Below are 22,306 nucleotides of genomic sequence, written 5' to 3' on the forward strand. Positions count from 1 at the left end.
CAAGCGTTTTAGGCATATTCAAAGACAATCAGACTGTAACTGGCTACTGACCCTGGTGGATATCTTCAGGCTCCACAGTAAGAAGGAAGTATGCTTCTGAATACCAGCTGCTGGGAATCACCAGTGGGGAGAGATGTGTTGGGCTTGGGTCATGCTTGTACGCTTCCCATCATGGGCATCTGGCTGACCAGTATGAGAACAGGATGCTAGTCTAGATGGGCCTTTGGTGGTCTGATACAACAGAGCTCTTTTTATGATATACCTAGATAAAATACCCATTTTCTCTCTCCGTTTCTTCCAGCCAATGATGGCACATGTGCGCATCCACCCGGAGCTAGTGACTGGATCCAAGGATCACGAACTGGACCCTCGGAGGTATGTACATTCCCATCCCTTTTGAAAGAGAGGCTGTGATTGAACATTTAGCTCGTCCCTTCTGAAATAAAAATACTATGTTCATGACATTCTGCAATGAACCCTTTCTAAAACCTTCCCTAGGTTAGACCATAGTGACACCCATGTCACCCTAGGGTTGGCTTTCAAAAATCTTTTAAATGTTTTTGATAAATATTTCCTGTAAATAGAGATTGTATCATAAATTATGTGACGGGGTGGAAATTGACTGGTGGTGCTTGGACCTAAAACAGGTGGAAGAGGCTAGAAACCCATGATGTTTTGATAGAATGTGCCCGTATCTCCCTGGACCCAGCCGAAGCTTCCTGTGAAGATGACTACTATTCACCTTCCCAGCAGATGAGCTCTTACGTTCAGCATCACTCCTCTGATTTTGTTTCCAATTCTTCTGTTGCTTTGCAGAGAAACTTTGGTAAGGTCCCCCAGCTCTTCAGAATGTCTATAAACAGCAGGCGCCATCCTTGAAGCACCTGCTAGGAGCAGATGTATTGCTCATTCTAGCAAACCAAGTTTACTAGTTCTCTCCTCAGAATGCCATTCTCTGGGGCTTCTTTTTTTGCCTTAACCATGGTTTCCTGTGACACATGCCCTGATGTTAACCAGATCCTGTCATAAACTGGTTTTGCTAAAATTATCTAAACTGGAACCTGGCTAGTGTTGGTGTACATGGTAAGTGAACTCATGTATGAGGCAGCAAGTGGAGGGATGGAAGCAGACACCATGCCTGTGGTTGAATCCTGGTTTTTGCAAACCATGGTTTATTGCAAGCCAGAGTAATGGTTGCAGTGGGCAACCATAGCTTGCTCAAGACTGCTCTGAATTCTGTATCTATGTGTCTCATGTTCTGACATGCCACTGTCTTCCCTGTGCCCCACTTGAGTTGCTTATACTGCTTTAAAGCAGGGGTCAGCTCTCTTTTGCTGAGCCCCTTTCAGAACTTCATGCTGTGCTGTAAATTTCCATTTCCAGCTGGTTCAAGAAAGCCCATCCCCATGTTCTCCATCCAATGAAAAAGGCTACTGCCAATCAGAGTATATAGTACGAAATGAGATTGACCAAGAATCTGACTTGGTATAACACAGCTTCCTATATGCCTGGAAAGGGCTGTTGCTCGTTAATAGAACATCTGCTTTGCATGCAGAACGTCCCAGGTTCAATCCCTGACATCTCCAGGTAGGGCTGGCAATGTCCATTTTCCGAAGTCTTTGAGTGCTTCTGTTAGTCTGTGTAGACAATACTGAGCTAGATAAAACAATGAACTGTGTATGCAGTTCAGGGGATGTTTTATCCTATGTTGATGGCCTTTCAGCTGATTTCCTGGTGGCCCGCTGGAATGTGGAGATAACCAGGGCTTTTGACTGTTTGGCTCCGAAGCGCCCTCTCCGATTGCATGGAGCCTGGACAGCTCTGTGGTTTTCCACGGATCTGAGGGCAATGAAACAATCGCTGAGACGGCTAGAGTGCTGGTGGCGGATAACTCATTCTGAAGCTGATCGGATATGGGTTAGAGCTCAATATCGAGCCTACCAAGTGGCAATAGTGATGGCGAAGAAGACTTTCTTCACTGCCTCTATTGCATCTGCGGAAAACAGCAGCAGGAGACTCTTTCAGGTGGTTCACAATTTAGCGAAACCACCTGCTACATCGGGGCCCAGTACGGGCCACATGATCTCCTGCAATGATTTTGCACGGTGTTTTTGCAGATAAAGTCACTCAGATTTGGGAAGAGGTAGACTCCACCGTGGGAGCAGGGCCGGGGTGGGAGAGTACTAGAGTCCTGTCTAGTCATGTTGCGTGGGATCAGTTCCAATCTGTTACCTCTGAGGATGTGGACAGGCTGCTTGGATGCGTGAAACCAACCACCTGTCTCCTTGATCCTTGCCCATCCTGGCTTATAAAAGCTAGCCGGGAAGGGCTGGGCGATGGGCTTTGCGGGGTGGTGAATTCTTCTCTCTGTGAGGGAGCCTTCCCAGACCTGCTATCAAACTGCTTCTTAAAAACACATCTTTAGAAGCGGCCAATATGGCCAACTATCGCCCAGTCTCAAATCTTCCATTCTTGGGCATGGTGGTTGAGCGAGTGGTTGCTGAACAACTCCAGACATGCCTGGAAGAAGCGGACCATTTGGATCCCTTCCAGTCGGGATTCAGGCCTCATCATGGGACTGAAACTGCCTTGGCCGCACTGGTTGATGATCTCTGGCGGGCTAAGGACAAAGGTGAGAGCTGTTTCCTAGTTCTGCTGGATCTCGCAGTGGCTTTTGACATCATCGACCATAACATCCTTCTGGACCATCTAGAGGGCTGGGAGCTGGGGGCACTGTTATACAGTGGTTCCGCTCCTTCCTCCTGGGCTGTGTTCAGAAAGTGGTGGTGGGGGATGAGTGTTCAGACCCCTGGGCTCTCACTTGTGGGGTGCCCCAGGGTTCTGTCCTCTCCCCCATGCTTTTCAACATCTACATGAAGCCGCTGGGAGAGATAATCAGGGGGTTTGGGCTGGGTTTTCATCAATATGCGGATGATACCCAGCTCTACCTCTCTTTTAAATCAGAACCAATGAAGGCGGTGAAGGTCCTTTCTGAGTGTCTGGAGGCGGTTGGAGGATGGATGGCGGCTAACAGATTGAGGTTGAATCCTGACAAGACAGAAGTACTGTTTTGGGGGGACAGGAGGCGGGCAGGTGTGGAGGACTCCCTGGTCCTGGATGGGGTAACTCTGCCCCTGAAGGACTAGGTGCACAGCCTGGGAGTTATTCTCGACTCACAATTGTCCATGGAGGCGCAGGTCAATTCTGTGTCCAGGGCAGCTATTTATCAGCTCCATCTGGTACGCAGGCTGAGACCCTTCCCGCCCGCAGACTGTATGGCCAGAGTGGTGCATGCTCTAGTTATTACTCGCTTGGACTACTGCAATGCGCTCTGTGTGGGCTTCCTTTGGAGGTGACCTGGAAACTACAACTAATCCAGAATGCAGCAGCTAGACTGGTGACTGGGAGCAGCTGCCGAGACCATATAACACCAGTCTTGAAGGACCTACACTGGCTCCCAGTACGTTTCTGAGCACAATTCAAAGTGTTGGTGCTGACCCTTAAAGCCCTAAACGGCCTTGGTCCAGTATACTTGAAGGAGTGTCTCCACCCCCATTGTTCTGCCCGGACACTGAGGTCCAGCGCCGAGGGCCTTCTGACGGTTCCCTCACTGCAAGAAGCCAAGTTACAGGGAACCAGGCAGAGGGCCTTCTCGGTAGTGGCACCCGCCCTGCGGAACGCCCTCCCACCTGATGTCAAAGAGAACAACAACTACCAGACTTTTAGAAGACATCTGAAGGCAGCCCTGTTTAGGGAAGCTTTTAATGTTTAATAAAATATTGTATTTTAATATTTTGTTGGAAGCCACCAAGAGTGGCTGGGGAAACCCAGTCAGATGGGTGGGGTATAAATAGATGATGATGATGATGATGATGATGATGCAGCATCTTCCTATGTTCCTAATGCCTCATTTTTATAGCATTCCAAGTTTTTGTGTGTGTGTGTGTGTGTGTGTGTGTGTATTTAGACACACACACATATAGACACACACACACACACAAACACACACTACAAATTTTGGGAGGGGGAATCCTGCTGGATAGGAAATAATTTTTATACAGTTTTATTAACTTTGGGATAAATAATTCCCTTTTACCCTTTATTTCTCCATCTTCTTTAATAAAAAATACAGGAACACCAACTTCTCGGCTGTCGCGAATGTCAGGACAGCTACCTCAGATCTCGAAGTTTCAGTCCTCGTTTCTGGCAACTGAGCAGGTAACCCTGCTTGTGTTGTGACTGTTACATTTTTCTTTTACTGGTTACAGTTATGAATTGTTCTCCAGAAAGATCTCAGGAAAATGTATAATAAAAGATAATAGAACAAAATACATCAAATGAAAGAATGCATAAGCCATAAATACTGATCACTTGCAGTGGTAGAGCATTAAGCCAATTAAAATCTCAAATCTGTAAAGCCCTGGGAAAATAAGAGCATCCTCAAACTGTGTCTCAGTGTAAAAAGTGAGGAGAACAAACACTGCTCTAGAAGGGAGCTATGAGGAAAGGCCCCAGCTCAGTGTTGGAACACCGGCTTTGCCTTGCAGACGGTCCCAGGTTCAATCCCCAGCATCTCCAGATAGGGCTGAGAAAGACGTGTCTGATTCCCCTGAGAGAGTCACTGTCAGTCAGTCTTCATAGTACTGAGCTAGATTGACTGCATGGTCTGACTTCAGTGTATGGCAGCTTCCTCTGTTGGGAGTTCCAAAGCTTGGGTGCCACCACAGAGAAGGCCCTGTTATGCAACCTTGAATCACAAATCCTAGCAGCGTCAATCAGCAGACACACACACCAGTCAAAGTTAATGATTGAGTTGGCTGGCCTTGTAGAAGGTGCTTCTGCAGAGACTTGAGTCTATAGCCATGCAGGGCTTTATTTAATTTGATACCAAGACTGACTAACAAAAAATTGATACTAATGCCTTAAATTGGGCGCAAAACCATACAGGCAGCCAGTGTCGGATTAAAATGCTCTTGCCTTGCTGCCCTAGTTGATGACACGCTCCCATCAGCCCCCCAGCCTTGTCAATGGGAGTTGGGAGCCCAAAGCATCTGGAGGGTACACCAGGTTGGTGAAGACTGGAACAGAGATGGAAGTTTAAAGTGGTGATGGCACTGAAAGTGGATGCAGGAGGTCTGATTTTCCCTCCTTTCTATTGGGTATACTGGGAAAAACCCTGCCACTCTTTTTCCAGGTGACCTTCTGGAGCCCTGCCGTTGCTTGTGGCATGACCACTCCCCCCCACTCCCCTGGAATTGTTTTGGAGACACCTTATACCACAGCCCAGACTCTCAACAGGACCTTTAACATACCAGGTAGGGCCAGCCATATTGGGGTTTTCTTTTCAGCACCCTGGCAGGTTTGTCAGCAACAAAAACTAGTTAAGTGCCAAACCATTGGCCTGTGACATTATTGCACAAGCCTCTGAAGCCTCTAAACTCTAAACTCTCATACGTGGGGGCCCAAAGTGGCCCTTTTGGCCTCTCTGTTTGGCCCTTCGGCCTTTTCCTAGGTGTGCCCCAGCAGCCTTGCTCTGTGCCCTCTTTGAGTACTTTTGGTTGGCCAGAATATACCCTTGGTTGCCTGACTGGAGGATGGATAGAGGTGAGTGTGTTTGGTGGGAAGAGAGAGAGATGTGGGTGTATAGAAACCTCTTAAATTCTGTATGGCTGGTACATAACCTGTGCTACAAAGGTAAAGAGTTAACTTTGCTCTACCTACATTTGGCCTCTGGTCCTGCCGACCACTGGGACACGACACCTGGAATGTTTGCCCATGAGGGAGCATAGTCCTTGGGAAGCTGAAAAGTGCTCTCCCCAACCCTTGCTTTAAAAAAAGGGTCATGCATTAACATTTGTAAAGGAATATTTTTTCCCCTGTATTTCTTTTAAACAGTCGAGAAAGGTGCCCGCCCAGAAACTGCCATCTCCCCACCTCCCTCATGCAGTTCAGAAGAAGTTGCTCATGTTTCAGTTTCCACTGCACCTCCCAAAAAGGTACCGTCAAAATTGATAACGCTTGGCAAAATGGGGATTCCACTTTTGAACTTGGCTTATGTAGCAGATTTAAAAAGTAATTGATTATGGCTGTCTTTTATGAGACTTTCAAAGTGATTCTGATTCCCAGTTCATCAGAAGCAACCATAACATGATTTCCCCCACCCTACATTATGGTGCTGAAATGAACAAAGCTTTAAGGACTAACCATGGAGTGTACTTTTGGATGAAAGGACTTTGCGTACAGTGTTGGTTCTGAAAAAAACTAATTCCACTACTCAAGAGGCATCCTCTTGTTTAATTTTAAACCGTATGTTCCTTGCACCTGGTTTTGTTTCATAGAACTTAGAAATCTAGTTGTTAAAGGGGGGGGGACACTACTAGCTCTGACCAGTCTGAAGTCTGCATAGCCCTGTCCAAAGAACTCTACTTTAGGTAGGAGGCTACTTGCTGTTTCTTTGCAAGACTTACAGGCATTCCCTGCCTCCCCACATACATGTTCTACTAACGTGTGCCCTTGCATATGCATGGCACCAGGAAATTAATAGATAGAATCATACCAGGAAGTGGGAGAGAGCTGGAGAGTCCCTCCCTGGAGCCAAAAAAGGAGATACAGTGAGGGTGGAGGAAGAGACTGGAGGCCCAGTGGGGCTTTGTTTAGGCTGATCAGCCTCCCCACCTAACAGCTGACACACGGGGTAGCACAGCAGCAGCCACTACCGCTTTCCCACACATCCTCCAGCCTCCAGCCAGCCTCAGAGCTTCAGCTCTAGATATTTTGGTCTGGATTGGAGAAAGAGCAGGAAAGAGATCTGGAGAGCAGGGGAAAGTAGTTATTTCGAGGCTTTTTAGAGTGTGAACCCCACTTTACACAATTTTGCTTGTGCGCACCAGGGCCCAGAAAGTAAAGACATAAGTGGGTGGACGCCTATATTAACAGCCCATCTTTTCTTCAAGAAGCTCATGGTAATGTACATGGTTCTTCTCCACAACAACACTGTGAGGTGGTTATACTGAGAGGCGGTGATGGGCCTGTGATCACCCAGTGGGTTTCATCGCTGAGTAGGGATTCGAACACTGGTCTCCCGGGTCTTCGTTGGGCACTCTACACCACATACTTGCTGCTGAGTCTCCTTCTTTCCCATCAGTCTTGGCTTGTGGGGGGCAGTCATTTTGTCAGTTCATTCCTATGCAGAGGCTGAATTACCTGCCCTTGGAGGAGGCACACCCGGAGCAGTGACTTGGGTATATGAGGGAAGCTCCTCCAGAAAACATGTATTATATTTTCCCTTGCACACACTCTTGGTGGTCCTGGTTTTAATTGGGGTGTGTGTGTTGGGGGTGTTCCTTTTCTGTTTGGTTTTGGGGAACATGTGAAGCATTGTGATGGAGATGTGTCTCTTGCATGGAATTCTTGCTCTCTTCTAGGAGGGCAGAACCAATCCCGCAAGGTCTTCGTTGTCCCGACAGCCAAACATCACCCAAAGTTCTCAAGCTGTTGGTAAGCTTCACCTGAATTCCTACCTCCTAAATCAGAGGTCAGCAACCTAAGGCCAGGGGGCCAGATGCGGCCAAATCGCCTTCTCAATCCGGCCCCCGGACGGTCCGGGAATCAGCGTGATTTTACATGAGTAGAATGTTTCCTTTTATTTAAAATGCATCTCTGGGTTATTTGTGGGGCCTTCCTGGTGTTTTTACATGAGTAGAATGTGTGTTTTTATTTAAAATGCATCTCTGGGTTATTTGTGGGGCATAGGAATTCGTTAACCCCCCAAAAAAAATATATAGTCCGGCCCACCACATGGTCTGAGGGACAGTGGACTGGCCCATGGCTGAAAAAGGTTGCTGACCCCTGTCCTAAATCTTTATCCTCTATCATCTCTTACAAATTGGGAGTGTCATTTGCACATCATGTCCCTGCTAGTTCATTAGATGGCAGTCTAAGTGTGGAAGTTCTTCCAGAATGTGTGTGGGTACAGCCAAATTTTGTGATAGTTTGGAGAAGAGGCCTTTTGGTGTGGTTTGAACTTGCATTGCAACAATTTTTGCCATAGCAAACAAGTTAAAATATTTTGTTTTCTCTCTCTCTCTCTCCCTCTCCCCCCTCCCATAAAAGATTCTCACAGCAGTAAAAGTTTGGTAACTTTAAGTGACCTTCCTGGCATCTTGGGTGACCTGGAGGCCTCTTCTCAAGACAGCGGTGAGAAGGACCGAGAGGAAGGTAATGGGGTGGGGGGTGGGGAGTTCAAGAACATCATGGCCAAGAGGGTAGACTCTGTGCTCATGAGTCTGCTTGTTGGGATCTCACCTTGTGTGGCTCCAGAGGGAATTGTATGCCTCTGTCCAGTTTTGGGTAGGAGCCGAATGAAAACAGTCTTTTTATAGACTAGCAGTTTAGGCATGGGCAGGGCAGTATGTGTGTGCACGTGTCATGGTTTCCCTGGGGAATGCAGAACTTAATGTTAGGCACCAGCTTCAGCTGCTTGAAGAAATCTCTCTTTTGAAAACAAGTAGTAGAGCATCTGCTTTGCATGCAGAAGGTCCCTGCTTCAATCCACCAACGTCTCCAGGTAGGGCTTCGGAAAGGTTTGCTGTCTGAAACCCTGGAAAGCCTGCTGCTGCTGCTCAGTTTGGACAATACTGAACTAGATGAGCCAGTGGGCAGATTTGGTTTAAAGCAGCTTCCGCTGTCAAGTTTCTATCCGTCATGGCTGCAAAGAGACTGTTGAAAGTATGTAGGGCAATGCCTGCTGAAATCTCAGAAAGCTATTGGGCTGCCTGCACAGGACTGCCAAGGGGCTATAGCTTCACTGCCACATGCCAAGCAAACCCAAAATAAATTCTGCAAAATACCAAATGTGGCATTTTGTCCTGAAAAAACTTTTTTTTAAAAAAAGAAATACTGGAATAACGTACATAGTTACAGAATGCCAAGTGTTTTCTTTATTTGGAGTATGTATTGTCTTGGCATAGAATCTGCCCTGGCAGGTCTCAGACCCTAATAACAAAGTGATTCCTCAAGGAGTGATAACACCAGAAGGTTAAATTATTTTCAGTGCTCCACCTTTTGCAACAGCAGCTAAGGTGGGTGGATTTCCTGCCACTGATGAGCAAATATAGGGCAGCATGTCTGATACATCCACACTTTGCTTTTCTCTGTCCTTAGATGCCATATCAAGAGAGATCTCAGAGATCACCACAGCAGACGCGGAACCTGTGGTGCCTCGGGGAGGTTTTGACTCCCCTTTCTACCGCCTGAATGAGGGTCTCCCCAGCTCAAAGAAATCCCAGCTGGCTGCCTCAAGTTCACAGGGGCATAACCTGGACTCCAAGCCCCTGGCATTGTCACCCCTTGCAGCATCGACACCAGGTGTGGCCCAATCTGGGCTCAAAAGGTCACTGGATATGCCTAAGCAAACCTTCACGCCTATTGACCTACCCGGCCGATACTCCGAGAATCATCCTTCTGGTCACCAGCAAAGCCAGGTGTCTCTGGAGTCAAACATTGTTGCCCCTAGCCCTTGCAAGATTCCTGCACGCAAGTGGATGGGGTTTGGGGATGAGCAGCCCCCTGATTACGAGCACCTCTTCGAAGTGGCTTTGCCAAAGACCGCCTACCATTTTGTAAGCAAGAAGACAGAAGAGCTTCTCAGGAATGTCAACGCAGGTCACGACAATGTGAACTCTTCCTCCCCATCCCCCTTGGAAATGCTGGATCGGCTCATACAGCATGGAGCAGATGCCCACAGCAAACGGCTTGACCAGTAAGTGACGGCAGAGCTTGTATTCTTAAGGCTGGAGCTAGTGTGGTGACAAGAACAGGACTGAATCACTGTTTCAAGTTACTCGTCTGTTCCCTGTAATTCTGAGACCTTGGGGCCAAATGAAACTCTCCAGGGCACTCTGGTTCTCTCCCCGCCCCCGAATGCTCCCTGGGCCACTGCCCTCCTTGAGTGTTTTTGCATGACCAGAATGTAGATGGTTCCTCTTGATTGTCTGAACAGAGGGTAGAGAGTGTAGTATGTAGAAACTAGCCTGCTGTAGAAAAGGTGTGTGTGTGTGTGTGTTATGTATACAGTAGGCTAGTTTCTACATACAACAATCTCTTTCCTCTAGTTACCTTTTTTCAGGAAAAAAGAAATGCTAAGCGACTTACAAAAGAACAAACAAACAAAACCCTGAAATATGCAAGTAACATATAAAAAAAATCCAAATGAACCTCACTAAAATATGAGCAAAAAGCTAAGATCCAAAGGCCTATTTGAATAAGAATGTTTTTGCCTTGTCACCTAAAATAAAATAGTGCTATGGTGCTAGGCATACTTCCCGGGGTGTGACTGCTCCATAAATGGGGAGCCACCACTGAGGTTCATTTGTTGCCCTACCCAGTTTTGCCTCTGGCCCCACCATTGGCATGTGGCTCTTGGAAAAATGGGATGGCACTGTGGAAAGCTTGGAAATAGCAGTGTGACCTTCCTCTCATCCTCTGGTCTCCTTCAGCACAGCTCCCCCCCCCCTTTGTCAAACAATTCAAAATCTTAATCACATTATGTAGAGCTTGGCAAAACAGTGCATATAACCTGGATGCTCCACTTTAAGAACTTGCTCTGATTTTTTTGATTTATTTTTTTTTAATTATGGCTTGCTAATCGCTACATTTCCCACGAAAGGTAAAGGGACCGCTGACACTTAAGTCCAGTTTTGAACGACTCTGGGGTTGCGGCGCTCATCTCGCTTTACAGGCCGAGGGAGCTGGCATTGGTCCGCTCCGCAGACAGTTTTTCCGGGTCATGTGGCCAGCATGACTAAGCCGCTTCTGGCACAATAGAATACCGACACCAGAACAGTGCATGGAAACGCTGTTTACCTTCCCGCCAGAGCGGTACCTATTAATAATCTACTTGCACTCTTTGGTGTGCTTTTGAACTGCTAGGTTGGCAGGAGCTGGAACAGAGAAATGGGAGCTCACCCTGTCACGGGGATTCGAACCGCAGACCTTCTAATCGGCAAGCCCCTGGGCTCAGTGGTTTAGACCACAGCGCCACCTGCGTCCCAAATTTACCACTACATTGGTGTAATTGGTCACTCACGTAGTCCTGTACCTTAGGACAGAGAGAGCAGTAGGGTGATTCTTGAAACCACCTGGGGTTTGTTGTTGCTTTAAAAAAAACACAACATTTTTACTGCAATCCAGAAAACCCACCATTCTTATTTGTTCCTCAGATTACCTTTGTTAAGCAAATCAGCTGACTGGACTCACTTTGGAGGTAAGAGATTGTTGTTTTTTTGAGGCATGTATTTTAATCCATGTGTTGGAGCAAAACTTTGCTCAGCTTTTGTATCAAGCTGCTGTGCATCTTTCCTCACTGCACTGGCATCTTGCATTTGATGGTGCTCGATAGCTTCCAAGAGTGTAAATGGTGTATCCTCTATTCTCTGGCATCTGGTAATCCATTGCAGTTTCTTCATAGACTTCGTGAACCTGAGTTCAGTGGCATTTAACCTAGATGTTAACCAGAACATGCGAAAACTGGCCAGATCATACTTTTCCAAAACAGGGCTGCAGAGCACACACCAACCTGGTTGAAGGTGCTTTATGCTATGGGCAATGCTTGGACATCCATCTCTAAGACTGGATTGGACAGTCGTCTCCCCTATGAAGAAACATTGCAGCATTTGGGACATTTTAGCTTAGAGAAAAGGCGAGTAAGAGGCAACATGATAGAAGTTATACATAGCATGGAGAAAGTGGATAGAGAGTAGTTTTTCTATAACTTGTGGACATCCATTGAAGCTGAATGTCAGCAGATGCAAAACAAATAGTTTTCCTTCACACAGCACAGTTAAACCATGGAACTCACTTCCACAAGAGGCAGTGATGGTCACCAACGTAAAGGGCTTTAAAAGAGAATTAGACCAATTCATCAAGGATAATACTATTGATGGCAGTTAGCTTTTATGGCTATGCTCTGCCCCCACAGTTAGAAGCATCAATGTTTCTGAATAAGAAGAAGAGTTTGGACTTGATACCCTGCCTTTCATTCCCCTTAAGGAGTCTCAAAGCAGCTAACATTCTCCTTTCCCTTCCTCCCCCACAACAAACACTCTGTGAGGTAAGTGAGGCTGAGAGACTTCAAAGAAGTGTGACTAGCCCAAGGTCACCCAGCAGCTGCTTGTGGAGAATCAGGGAAGCGAACCCGGTTCACCAGATTATGATTCCACTGCTCTTAACCACTACACCACACTGGCTCCTGGAAACCACAGGAGGAGAGAGTGCAGTTGCGCTCAAATTCTGCTTGCAGGTTTCATACAGGTGTCTAGCTGGCTACTGTGAGTACAGAATACTGGCCCAGATGGGCCGTTGGCCTGATCCAACAGGCTTTTCTTACGTTCTTATTCCTGAGCTGCAGACCTAATCCTTTAGGAGGAGGAACTTTAGTTTAAGGGTGCTGGGAATTGTAGCTCTACCCAGGGGTAAACTGCAGTTCCCAGGATTCTTCAGGGGAAGCCCATGTGCCTCACGTATATTGTGTGTATGCAGCCTTGGTTGTGTGTCCTGTTTGCAAGGTGTCTTAGGCCTGCTGGTTGAATGGTGCCAGCATCTTTGCGTTCCATCGTCTTCTTTCTGCCTTCCCCTCAGGTGCTCCTGCACCAGATGATTTCAGTGTTCTCAGAATCCAGCTCCTCTTGCTGCACAACGAACTGTTGTATGAGCGCTTCAAGAGGCAGCAGCACGCGCTGCGAAACAGGCGGCTCCTGCGCAAAGTGATAAAGGTGACGGCTCTGGAGGAACACAATGCTGCCATGGTGAGTCAAGGTTTCTACAGGGAGCCCCTTCACTGCAGGCAGTTTTCCACCTGCTGTGTTACTACTGGGGAAGGGGGACAGAAGGCATCTTTGGGTCTGGGAGTGAAGTGCAGGATTCCAAGACTTTCTTATGTGGCCCCCATAATTCTCACACATTGCCCCATACAGTGGTACCTCGGGTTACATACACTTCAGGTTACATACGCTCGGGTTAAGAACTTTGCTTCAGGATGAGAACAGAAATTGCACGGCGGCAGTGGGAGGCCCCATTAGCTAAAGTGGTGCTTCAGGTTAAGAACAGTTTCAGGTTAAGTACAGACCTCTAGAATGAATTAAGTACTTAACCTGAGGTACCACTGTATTTCCAGGCTGTGCCTTTCACCAACTCTGCTTTGTGGCTTCCTTGAGTGTTTCTGCATGGCTGGAGACTGTGCTTAAAACGTTTAACCCATATATTTAGAAAATTGGTATGAGTTTTAATCTGTTTCGAGTTTTGAGTTATTTTAACTTTTGAAAAGTCTTAAATTATTAATTCTATTCTTTGATTTTGTTGTTTCATCTTTTTTTCTTGCAAACTGCTTTGAGGCTTTTAAACAACGTATAGATTCTATGAAATAAAATACAGACCTACTGACATGCAGCAGGCATGGTATAAACACAGTTACACATTGCGTTTGACAAAACTTGCCCTTATTTGAAGTGGGCCCTTTTGACTGGTCTCTGCTTCCTGGCAGAAAGACCAACTGAGGCTCCAGGAGAAGGACATCCAAGTCCTGAAGCTCAGCCTGAAGATGGAGCAGGCCAAGTTCTGCAAGTTCCAGGAGGAACACGACATGCTCATGGCTCGGCTCCACAGCCAGATCCGCCAGTTGCAGCAGGAACGGGAAGAGTATTACAATCACAGCCAGGAACTGAAGGTACAAGAAGTGACTCTCTGAGTTGGGGGTTGGGGCTGGCAAGGACAGGGGGAGGTGTCTCCCAAGGATATGGTGCCACTAACCAGCTTCACTAATATTGTTTGGGTTTCTTTTTACAAGATCAGACTGGAAGACTGCCAGAAAATCATCGCAGGCCTGCGGCTGGAGTTGAACACGGCCAGCAGCAAGATGTGTCACACGGAATTGTTGCTGAGCCAGGTTTCTCAGAAGGTAAGAGCTAAATTTTCCTGTGGGTTTCCCACTTCCCCTATTTTGTGTGCATAGGTGTGTGTCCTTGGTTTCAATAATACTTCTTCCAGCTGCATCCCAGTATTGTGGACCCTGCTCTGTGTTTGTTTGTTTGTGTGTGTGGTTGGGGCTGGTGGGAGTTGGAGTCCAGTAACGAGTGGGAGGGGGGTCCATTGGTTTGTTTTTGTTTTAGTATGCATTTTGTGTTGTGAGGAGCCCTGTGATCTTTGAGTGAAGGGTGTTATATAAATTTAATACAAAATAAACACGAAGGGCAGCAGGTTCCCCATCTTCTGGTATAAGCAGTACTTTTTTTAAAAAAAGATAATTGTGTAGTCTCTAACTAAAACTTTCTCTTTTAAGCTTTCTAACTGTGAGTCGGCCCAACAGCAGATGGAGATGTTGAACAGGCAACTCCTAGTCTTTGGGGAAATGAAAGAGTTGTGTTTGAAACAGCTTCAGCACAAGCAGGCTGGCACAACTAAGGTATGCCTCAGGAGAGATTTGTGTCAGCAGTGTTGCTTGTGGCTCACATTGGGCAAACACAACAGGCTGGCCCTGCAGATGCCGCTGGACTCCAGCATTCATGAATCTCAGCCAGTGTGGCCTTCTGGTCAGGGGTGCTGGGGAGTTAATCAGTGCCATAGCTACCAATGGGGGGGGCACTAGCCAGGTTTTTTACCCCAGGTGAAGCCTCCAGAGGGGTGCCATTGACATTTTAAGCTTGTGTGTGTTTGCACAAATGCACGTGTGGGGTGTTGGTGCCAAACTGGGTCTTTGAAATAAAGCCTAGTTTTGCAAATGAGCATGCATCAGATCAATGGATTGGGTGCTTCAGATGTTGTTGGACCCCTCTTAGCCCCACCGATCAGGGATGATGGCAGCTACAGACAGGCCTGCAGCTGGGAGGACCATAGGTTAGCCACTGCTGCACTACTTTGAACCCTGCATACTTTGAAAAAAGCATCTACTTAAAGAAGTACAGTAGTAATATTTATTTCCAATAAAAAATGATGGCAGGCATTTCAGTTTTCAACAAATTATCTGTGGCTGGGGAGATTTAAAAAATACTTGCCAATATTTCAGCACCAGAGAATCTCACACCTCTAGGAAGAATGATAGGGTTGAATTGAACCCCAGGCATCCTTTGCCAGCGGCTACGATGAGTTAGTGGTTTCGCTAAACCCAGATCCAAGGTCAAAAGCAGCAATTCCTTAATTAGTTCTGTCATAATTCTGCCTGGCCTCTCTTGTTCCCTCTCAGTGTTCTCTTCTCCCGTCTATAATCATTTAGCTTTATTTAACCCCCTGCATCTTCCAGGAAGTGGAATGCCTGCAGATGGCCTTTCAGAAAGAACTGGAGAAAGCACATTACTGCATTCAGCAGCAGAGCCAGGAGCTGGAGGCTTCTCAGAAGCGAATAGGCGAACTGGAATATCAGCTAGCAAAGAGGGACCACCTCTTGTTGGAGCAGAAGAAATACTTGGAAGATGTTAAAATCCAAGCCAGGTAAACCCTCCCCCTCCGCCCTTTTACCAGCTCATTTTACCAAGCAAGGGAGTACAGAGGCCTCCCCCAAATCCCAATTTCACTCCTGTCAACCTCCAGGAATGTTAGGTCTTTGAGGCAAGCAAAGGTCTCCTAACAACTCACAGCATCCTGCACAAACTCCAGCTCCCAGGATTCTGTGGGGAAAGCTGTGGCTCTTTAAAGTAGTATTATAGTACTGTAAATGTATGGGGTGAATGTGATCATAGCCTGGAGGGGATTACGTCTTTTTCCCCCTTGAAAGAGAAATGTTTTTGTACACAGAGGGGAAATGTAATGACATAAAATCCAGACACAGGTTTCTTTCTTTTTTTCAGTTTCCAACTCCAAGCAGCTGAGGGCTGGTACAAAATGCAGAAAAATATTACACAGTTGTTTGAGGTGGAGATATTGAGTCTGCATAGCCAAGTGCAGAATGAACGGCTGTTGAACAACCGTGAAGAAAACAAGGTGGAACAAGCTGAATCCAGTGAAAGGTAAAGGGTCCAAGTGCAGCTGTGAGGCTTGCTGGCTGCTCATAATAAACAATTTATGTCTGAGGCTTTCAGAGCTTAGGGGTTGCAGCCAACATTTGTCATATTCAGAGTAGACCCATTGAAATTAATGGGTTTGACACATGGGTCTATTCTTCATTGCATTTATAACCCCACCCCACCCCTTTCCTGCAAGGAGCTTAATGTGGCTTATATAGTTCTCCCCTCACAACAACTCTGTGAGGTTAGGCTGAGAGACTACCCTAAGGTCTCCCAGTGAGCTTCATGGCTGAGGGGAGTGGTATTAAATCTTGCTTTCCCAGCTCCTAGTCTGACACTCTAACCACTATGCCACACTGGCTAAGTTTCACTAACTGAGAACAGGATGCTGGACTAGATGGGCCAGTGGTCTGATCCAGCAGGCTGTTCATATGTAGGGGGAGTGAAATCTTTGGGTAGGTGGGGCAGTTTCCAGCCCATGTGCTGCTGCTTCTGAAGGCAAACCTTTGGTCACTTGGACTGACATGTCTCTCTCCTCTCTCCTCTCCTCTGCCTCCCCTGCAGCAGGCTGCCTGGAGCAAACGAAAGCAGTGCTGACCCTACTGTGGGACACAGTGAGGAACCGCTGGAATGTAGCAGTGAGACTGAACCTCCCAGCACCCGGGGCAGCAGCAGCGAGATGTCCACCCCTGAGAAGCCCAGCCAGCGCACTGGGCAGCTCAACAACCGCAGGGAGTCGTCTGCATTGCTGGAGCCCTCCCCTGGCAGCGTCCCCCCCACAGTGGGCTCCTTCCCAAGCTCTGAGAGTTTCCTAGGGATGAAGGCCCAAGAGCTGTTCCACAACAAGAGCAAGGGTCACTGCAATGAGGATGGGGTGGCCGTTGGCAACGTTTGTGAACCTTTGAAGACCTGCAAAGATCCCAGCCTAGAGGTCACGGAGGCAGCCCAGGCACCCTCCCCTAGCCCCGAGGAACTGCCTCCCTCCCCCAGAACCCAGGACGCCAATGTTGGACAGCTTCATATCATGGATTACAATGAATCTCATGGCCATAGCTAGAAATGAGGAAAGGAAAATCAAAATCAGTATTAACATTTTCATATTTTTGGCATAGAACGGGGAGGTGTGGCTGCCCAATTTAACTAAAAGCTTTTGGGTTTTGTCAGTCCAGCACCCTACCAGCTTACACAGGCGGCAATTCTTTTGTTGGACTTGTTTGCCACAAGTGGGTTTATGGGATGGCAGAGTTTCTGGGTCTAGAAGTGTAGGTGATCAGTCAAGGCCTTCCCTGAAACGCTTCTGTCCCTCTTGTAGCCACTGTGTAGTACACACTTTGACGCAGCAGCAGCTAGGATTTCTCCAAACTTTTTGTCAACCCATGCATATTTTTCTTGCCCTACCCCCCTGCTGAGAGGTTGGTTTAAATGAACTTGTGTGCAATATGGAGCAGAGCCTCCCCCAAGGAATACTCGGGGTGTGCTCATCTGGAGAACTAAGCATCTGTTGTCTCCCCTCCTGCAAGCAACTCAGGGTTACTCTTATTGAGAAACCCCTGGATTTGTTTTTCTTTAAGTGTTATAATATGATGACAACTCAGTCTTTTCCCCGCCTTCAGCCTTCCCCCTCCCCATTCCCCCCCCTCAACTTTTTGCATTTTGTGCATAGACTGGACTTCACTCTAACCGTGAAATGAGATAGAGTCCCCTCCAGCATTGAAAACCATACCCTCTTTCTCTCATCTCCCCTCCCCACAAATTTGCTTTTGTTGCTGGATGAGATGGTACTGAGCCGACCTCCAGTTGTGTGGGTGTTTATTTTTCCACCCTGAGTGGAAAAGGAAGCTGAGACTTTTCTTTTGGAAACCTATCCTGTGGAGATTTCTGGTTAGTACAGTGGATGCAGAACTTCCTCAGCAAAGCAAATGCCTCACCTTAGCTGAGACAATTTTTTCTTTGTGTTTGCTGCTGTGTCTGTCTTGAGAGAAAAGGGTGAGCTGATTTTTTTCTCTTCCACCCCTTCCTAAGGAGTGGTAGTCCTGTTTCTCATTGTCTGCCCAGATGCCACCCTGGTCCCCCCCCCCCAGTTGGCCTATTTACATTTCTATGGGTGGGGAATGCTTCTGAATTCCCCCCTTGATTTAAAAGCAGTGGGATTGGCTATATTGTGTCCTCCCCCCTTGCAAACTGTCCCCTTGTGGTTCATTTGCAAAATGGACTTTATTTTCAACAGCAAAAGTACCCCATCAGTTGAGAAAGCCTTCTCTCTTTTAAAGAGACAGCATTTTTCTCTAAAAGGGCACATGATCACCTGCCAGAATCTCCCAGTATGTTCTCTCCCCACTGCACCATGGACCACAGAAATTATGGAGCATTCAGTAAATCTCTTGAATCATGGATGCAGCACATGAAAAGGCAAGGGGATGCAGGAAGATCCCGGTGGTAAAGCTGGAAATTATTTTGTTCCCTTAACAAACAAACAAAAAACCTGGCTGCTTTTAGTTAACCGTTTGTCAGAGAGCGATTTCTCTATTTAGATTTAACATTGATTCCTGCCTTGCTCTTTGTATAAGTAAATATTTTACATTTATAAAATGTAAAATGCCGTAAATATGAAATTGTAAGTAAGAAATGGTGCAATTCAAGATAAAGGAGTAAATTAAAGGGGAAAAAAAACCCAAATGGATGAAAATTTGCTGTCCTTGCTAGGATGTTGTAATATGTCACAGCAGTTCCTTGTGTTAACTGTGAACAAAAATAAAAAGAATTCTTTTGTACTACATTAGACTGAATGGTTTTTGCAGGTAAAATCATAAAAGGATCCTGTTGGAGGACCTATACTGGCTGGCTAATGTTAAAAGGAGTGTGCAGAAACAAAACTGAATTGGTGATTATAAGAATAGCCAACTCCTTTTGTTCGAGAGAGTGGGCACTTTACTAAACAGCTGGATTGGTTTTCTAACCATAGCAAGGCAGGGTTAAGGAAGGTGTAACCCTCCCAGATATTGAGTGACAACTCACATCATTCTGGAGATTCCCACAATGCAATGCAGTGGCGCCCACCCTGTTGAATGCCCTCCCATCAGATGTCAAGGAGATGTGCTTTTTAAGGCTTAATGTTTTACTATGTTTTTATATACACTGGAAGCTACTCAAGAGTAGCTGGGGCAACCCAGTCAGATGGGCAGGGTACAAATAATAAATCATCATCATCCTTGACCAGACTAGCTGGAACCGGTGGTTCTTCAGATGTTGATGGGACTCCCCAATTCCCTGTCTCCTAAAGAAAGGATTTTCGCATTCCACAGGGCATGTGATTTTGAGCATGGAGGTGTAGCAATGCTTCCTCACAGTGTGTGACTTTTGGTGGGATTCATTAGACCAAGATCTGATTACTCTAGTTAATAGTTAATGGCAGCTTAATGGAACCTCTCTTCTTCCCAGTATTCCTTGCTTCTGAGTTTCACAGAGGCATCTGCCAACTTTTGGAGAATACTGGACTAGACTTACTCTGTTTAGTGTGTGTAGTATGCCAGGGGTATAAAATCTTAAATGTGACCCTCCAGGCCTCTGTATATGGCCCTTTGAATGTTTTCCAGGTTATACATTATTTCTGGCCCTGCTTTGCACCTTGGTGTGTGTGTGTGTTGTTGTCAAGCATTGTCAAGAGTTTTCAAAGACAGGTTAAAAACTCTTGACAATGCTGCTTGCTTGTCTGGATGAAGGATAGAGAGATTTGTGTAGAACTAGCCTGTGCAGAGGAATGATTTACATTAGTTGTTTTGCCCACTTTCAACTCTGGCCCGGCCCACCATAGCAAGTGGCCGTAGGGTGAAAAAAGTTACCACCACCCTACTCTTGGTGCAAACCTGCTCTCTCTCCTCCCCTTTTATCAAAAGCCCTCAAGGCATCTCAAGTGGCCTGCCTAGCAAGATGATTCCTCTGTCCAGGGGTCCTTCTAGAAGCTCTGTGGCTGCTGTAGCTTTAGTTGCTTCCATTTTGAATGAAGCTGTGCCTGCCTTGGAACTCTGTGAAGCAACGTCTCAAGTGAATCCCAACTTTTATATACCTGTCTAGTAGGGATCAGCTACTAATAGCCAAGTATGGATCCAATAAACACCAACCCAGAGATGTAAGTTGTGTGTTGGGCAGTCGGGGCAAAAGGCAGCTGGCCAGCAGTTCTTTTGGGTATGGGTTCGTGTATAAAATCTGGATTTTGTAAACCGCTAAGGAATTCGTACTTGGGAAGGGGGTTGCTGTTAAGAGATTCTGCAGGTGGCTTCTAGTGAAAAACACAGAAAGCCCTGCTGGGTCAGGCCAATGGCCCATCCAACCCCCGAATCCTGTTCTCACAATGGGCAACCAGACAAGATTCAAGCACAAGAGCACTCTTGTTTCCAGAATCCAGGTTAATCCTGCTTCACCCTACCTCTCAATAATTACGGGTTTTTAAACTCAAGAACCTGTGTGTGTGTGTGTGTGTGTGTGCGCGCGCGCGTGCGCACACACGTAACTATTTACATGTAGCAAAGTGCAAATTTCCCATTTTTTACTCATGTATGCTGGCTCGAAACAGTCTCTTGTCAAGATTAGCCTTACCTTAATGGGGGATTTAAAATAAATACAGGCAATAAGGGGTGTTATAGCAAGGGTAGGACCTCTGGGAGGGGACACATTGTGCCTCTTCGGCAGTAATTTGTCCACCTTGGTTCCCATCCTGCTCCTTGAAGCTGTCAGCTTGCGACAGCAGCCACACCCTGGGAAATGGCTTTGACTGCCTGACTAAACCAGGTAAGAGTAGCTGATGGGTCTCAAACCCTCAGTAGGTTAAGGACTTCCCTGCATGAGAAGACAGGCTCCAGCATATTGAGCGGATGAGATAAATAGTGGGTCCAATGATCAAGAGGGGGGTTTCTGCATGTGTTGTAGAGGAAAGTGAGGGGCAGGTGAGGCTTGTCAACCTGGGAAGGTAGCCCATCTAGGAGAAGGAAAACTAAACCTTTGCTGCCTTGCATGAAGCAGAAAAGGCTACACATATCTGGAGAAGACGGTTGGATGGCCTGGCAACTCCTGCAGCCAAGCTGATGCAAAACGTATTGCTCTGTTTTCCTTTAGACCACACCAGTGAGGCCGAGGGGGGGGGGGTTCCTGTCATCTGGGCAGCCCAGGACCACCATACTGTGTCCTGGGGAGGTCACTTCGGTGCTGCTTACGCAGTGGTTTGACGTCATCCCTGGAGACGTAATCCATTCTCTTGAGACAGATGGATGCCAATGCAATAGGCTATAAATGGTTAATGCACAACATTCGGTGTGCTACTGAAGCAATAAAAGGGTACTACTCTATATGTTGGGGTGTGTGAATGACTTGATAGGAATATGTTGGATTTCTTGCATAAATCATTGGCTGGGATGGAGGCTGGGTTTGCCTTAATAAATACAGAAGAAATTTGGCACTTGGAAAAATAACTTTTATGGTTCACTGCTGATTTAATATTCAAGGGGGGATGCTTCCCTACCTGGATCAAAATGATTAAATATGTATTATATCAGAGAAAGGAAGCCAGCAAGATAGAAAAAGAGAAAAATAAATTACCTTCCAGCGCTTTCTAGTGCTAAGCAAGAATGCTTTGGTAGGTCTATAAACACCACCATAAATAATAAACATTTTATGCCGAAAGAGTTGGGGATGTAGGTTGAAAGGGCTCAATTATTCATTTATTTTACTTCCTGAATGCAGAGTAGAAACTCAAACCCCACAGTGCATTTTAACTTGCTACCTTACTACAAAGGTGTTGGTGGAAAGTGATAGCTATCTTATCTTCCTCTTCTTTTTTCTATTCTTTAAAGAAAATTAGAACTCATCTGACATCAGAGGACCAGTGGTGGCTGGTGCTCATTGGGACTGGTAGGGCAGGAGGCAGGGAGCCCAACAGTAGGTGGCGCCAGAGCCAATGACAAGCAGAGCCAACTAATCCTACCTCTCCCCATCTTCCCTTAGCTGAGTTTTACAAGAGCAACACACAGACCGAGGAGGAGAAAGCTGACAGGAAGTGCCACCCCCTGAACTGGTTGCAAACAAAGAAGACAGCTAGGTGGGGAGTGGCTGATGGAAGACTGATGTTGGTGGGGCAGTGCCCCATTCACCCTAATGGGCCAGTCTCCCCTGCAGAGAACTGGGATTTGTTTCTACCATTCTCCCACTATTATTGCAGCTTTTAAACCCACCTTTCTGCTCAGACTATCCCAGGCTAGGAAGTTTAAAGTCATGCAGTATTCTGAAAAGAATAACAGGATATGTTAGAATAACAGAAAATGTTAGAA

General features: G+C 46.6%; 1 protein-coding gene across 7 annotated transcripts in view; it reads left to right on the forward strand.

Annotated features, from left to right (window-relative positions):
* TSC1 (TSC complex subunit 1) overlaps window positions 1–18,763 on the forward strand; it is a 31,507-nt gene extending 12,744 nt beyond the window's left edge. For 5 of the 7 annotated variants that reach the window (XM_081897145.1, XM_081897146.1, XM_081897147.1 and 2 more), the window contains exons 7-22: window positions 302–375; window positions 648–826; window positions 4,133–4,218; window positions 5,195–5,315; window positions 5,896–5,996; window positions 7,425–7,497; window positions 8,113–8,217; window positions 9,163–9,760; window positions 11,220–11,263; window positions 12,637–12,803; window positions 13,538–13,720; window positions 13,841–13,951; window positions 14,333–14,455; window positions 15,290–15,477; window positions 15,834–15,992; window positions 16,554–18,763. In XM_081897145.1, the coding sequence (XP_081753271.1) occupies window positions 302–375; window positions 648–826; window positions 4,133–4,218; window positions 5,195–5,315; window positions 5,896–5,996; window positions 7,425–7,497; window positions 8,113–8,217; window positions 9,163–9,760; window positions 11,220–11,263; window positions 12,637–12,803; window positions 13,538–13,720; window positions 13,841–13,951; window positions 14,333–14,455; window positions 15,290–15,477; window positions 15,834–15,992; window positions 16,554–17,046 (2,805 nt within the window). In that variant the 3' untranslated portion in view covers window positions 17,047–18,763. The remainder of the gene's footprint in view (window positions 1–301; window positions 376–647; window positions 827–4,132; window positions 4,219–5,194; window positions 5,316–5,895; window positions 5,997–7,424; window positions 7,498–8,112; window positions 8,218–9,162; window positions 9,761–11,219; window positions 11,264–12,636; window positions 12,804–13,537; window positions 13,721–13,840; window positions 13,952–14,332; window positions 14,456–15,289; window positions 15,478–15,833; window positions 15,993–16,553) is intronic. The other 2 variants (XM_081897150.1, XM_081897151.1) reach the window with 2 other exon arrangements.
* Window positions 18,764–22,306: the final 3,543 nt, after the last annotated feature.

Source organism: Podarcis melisellensis (genome assembly GCF_964234715.1).
Source record: "Podarcis melisellensis genome assembly, chromosome: Z".
NCBI lineage: Eukaryota > Metazoa > Chordata > Lepidosauria > Squamata > Lacertidae > Podarcis > Podarcis melisellensis.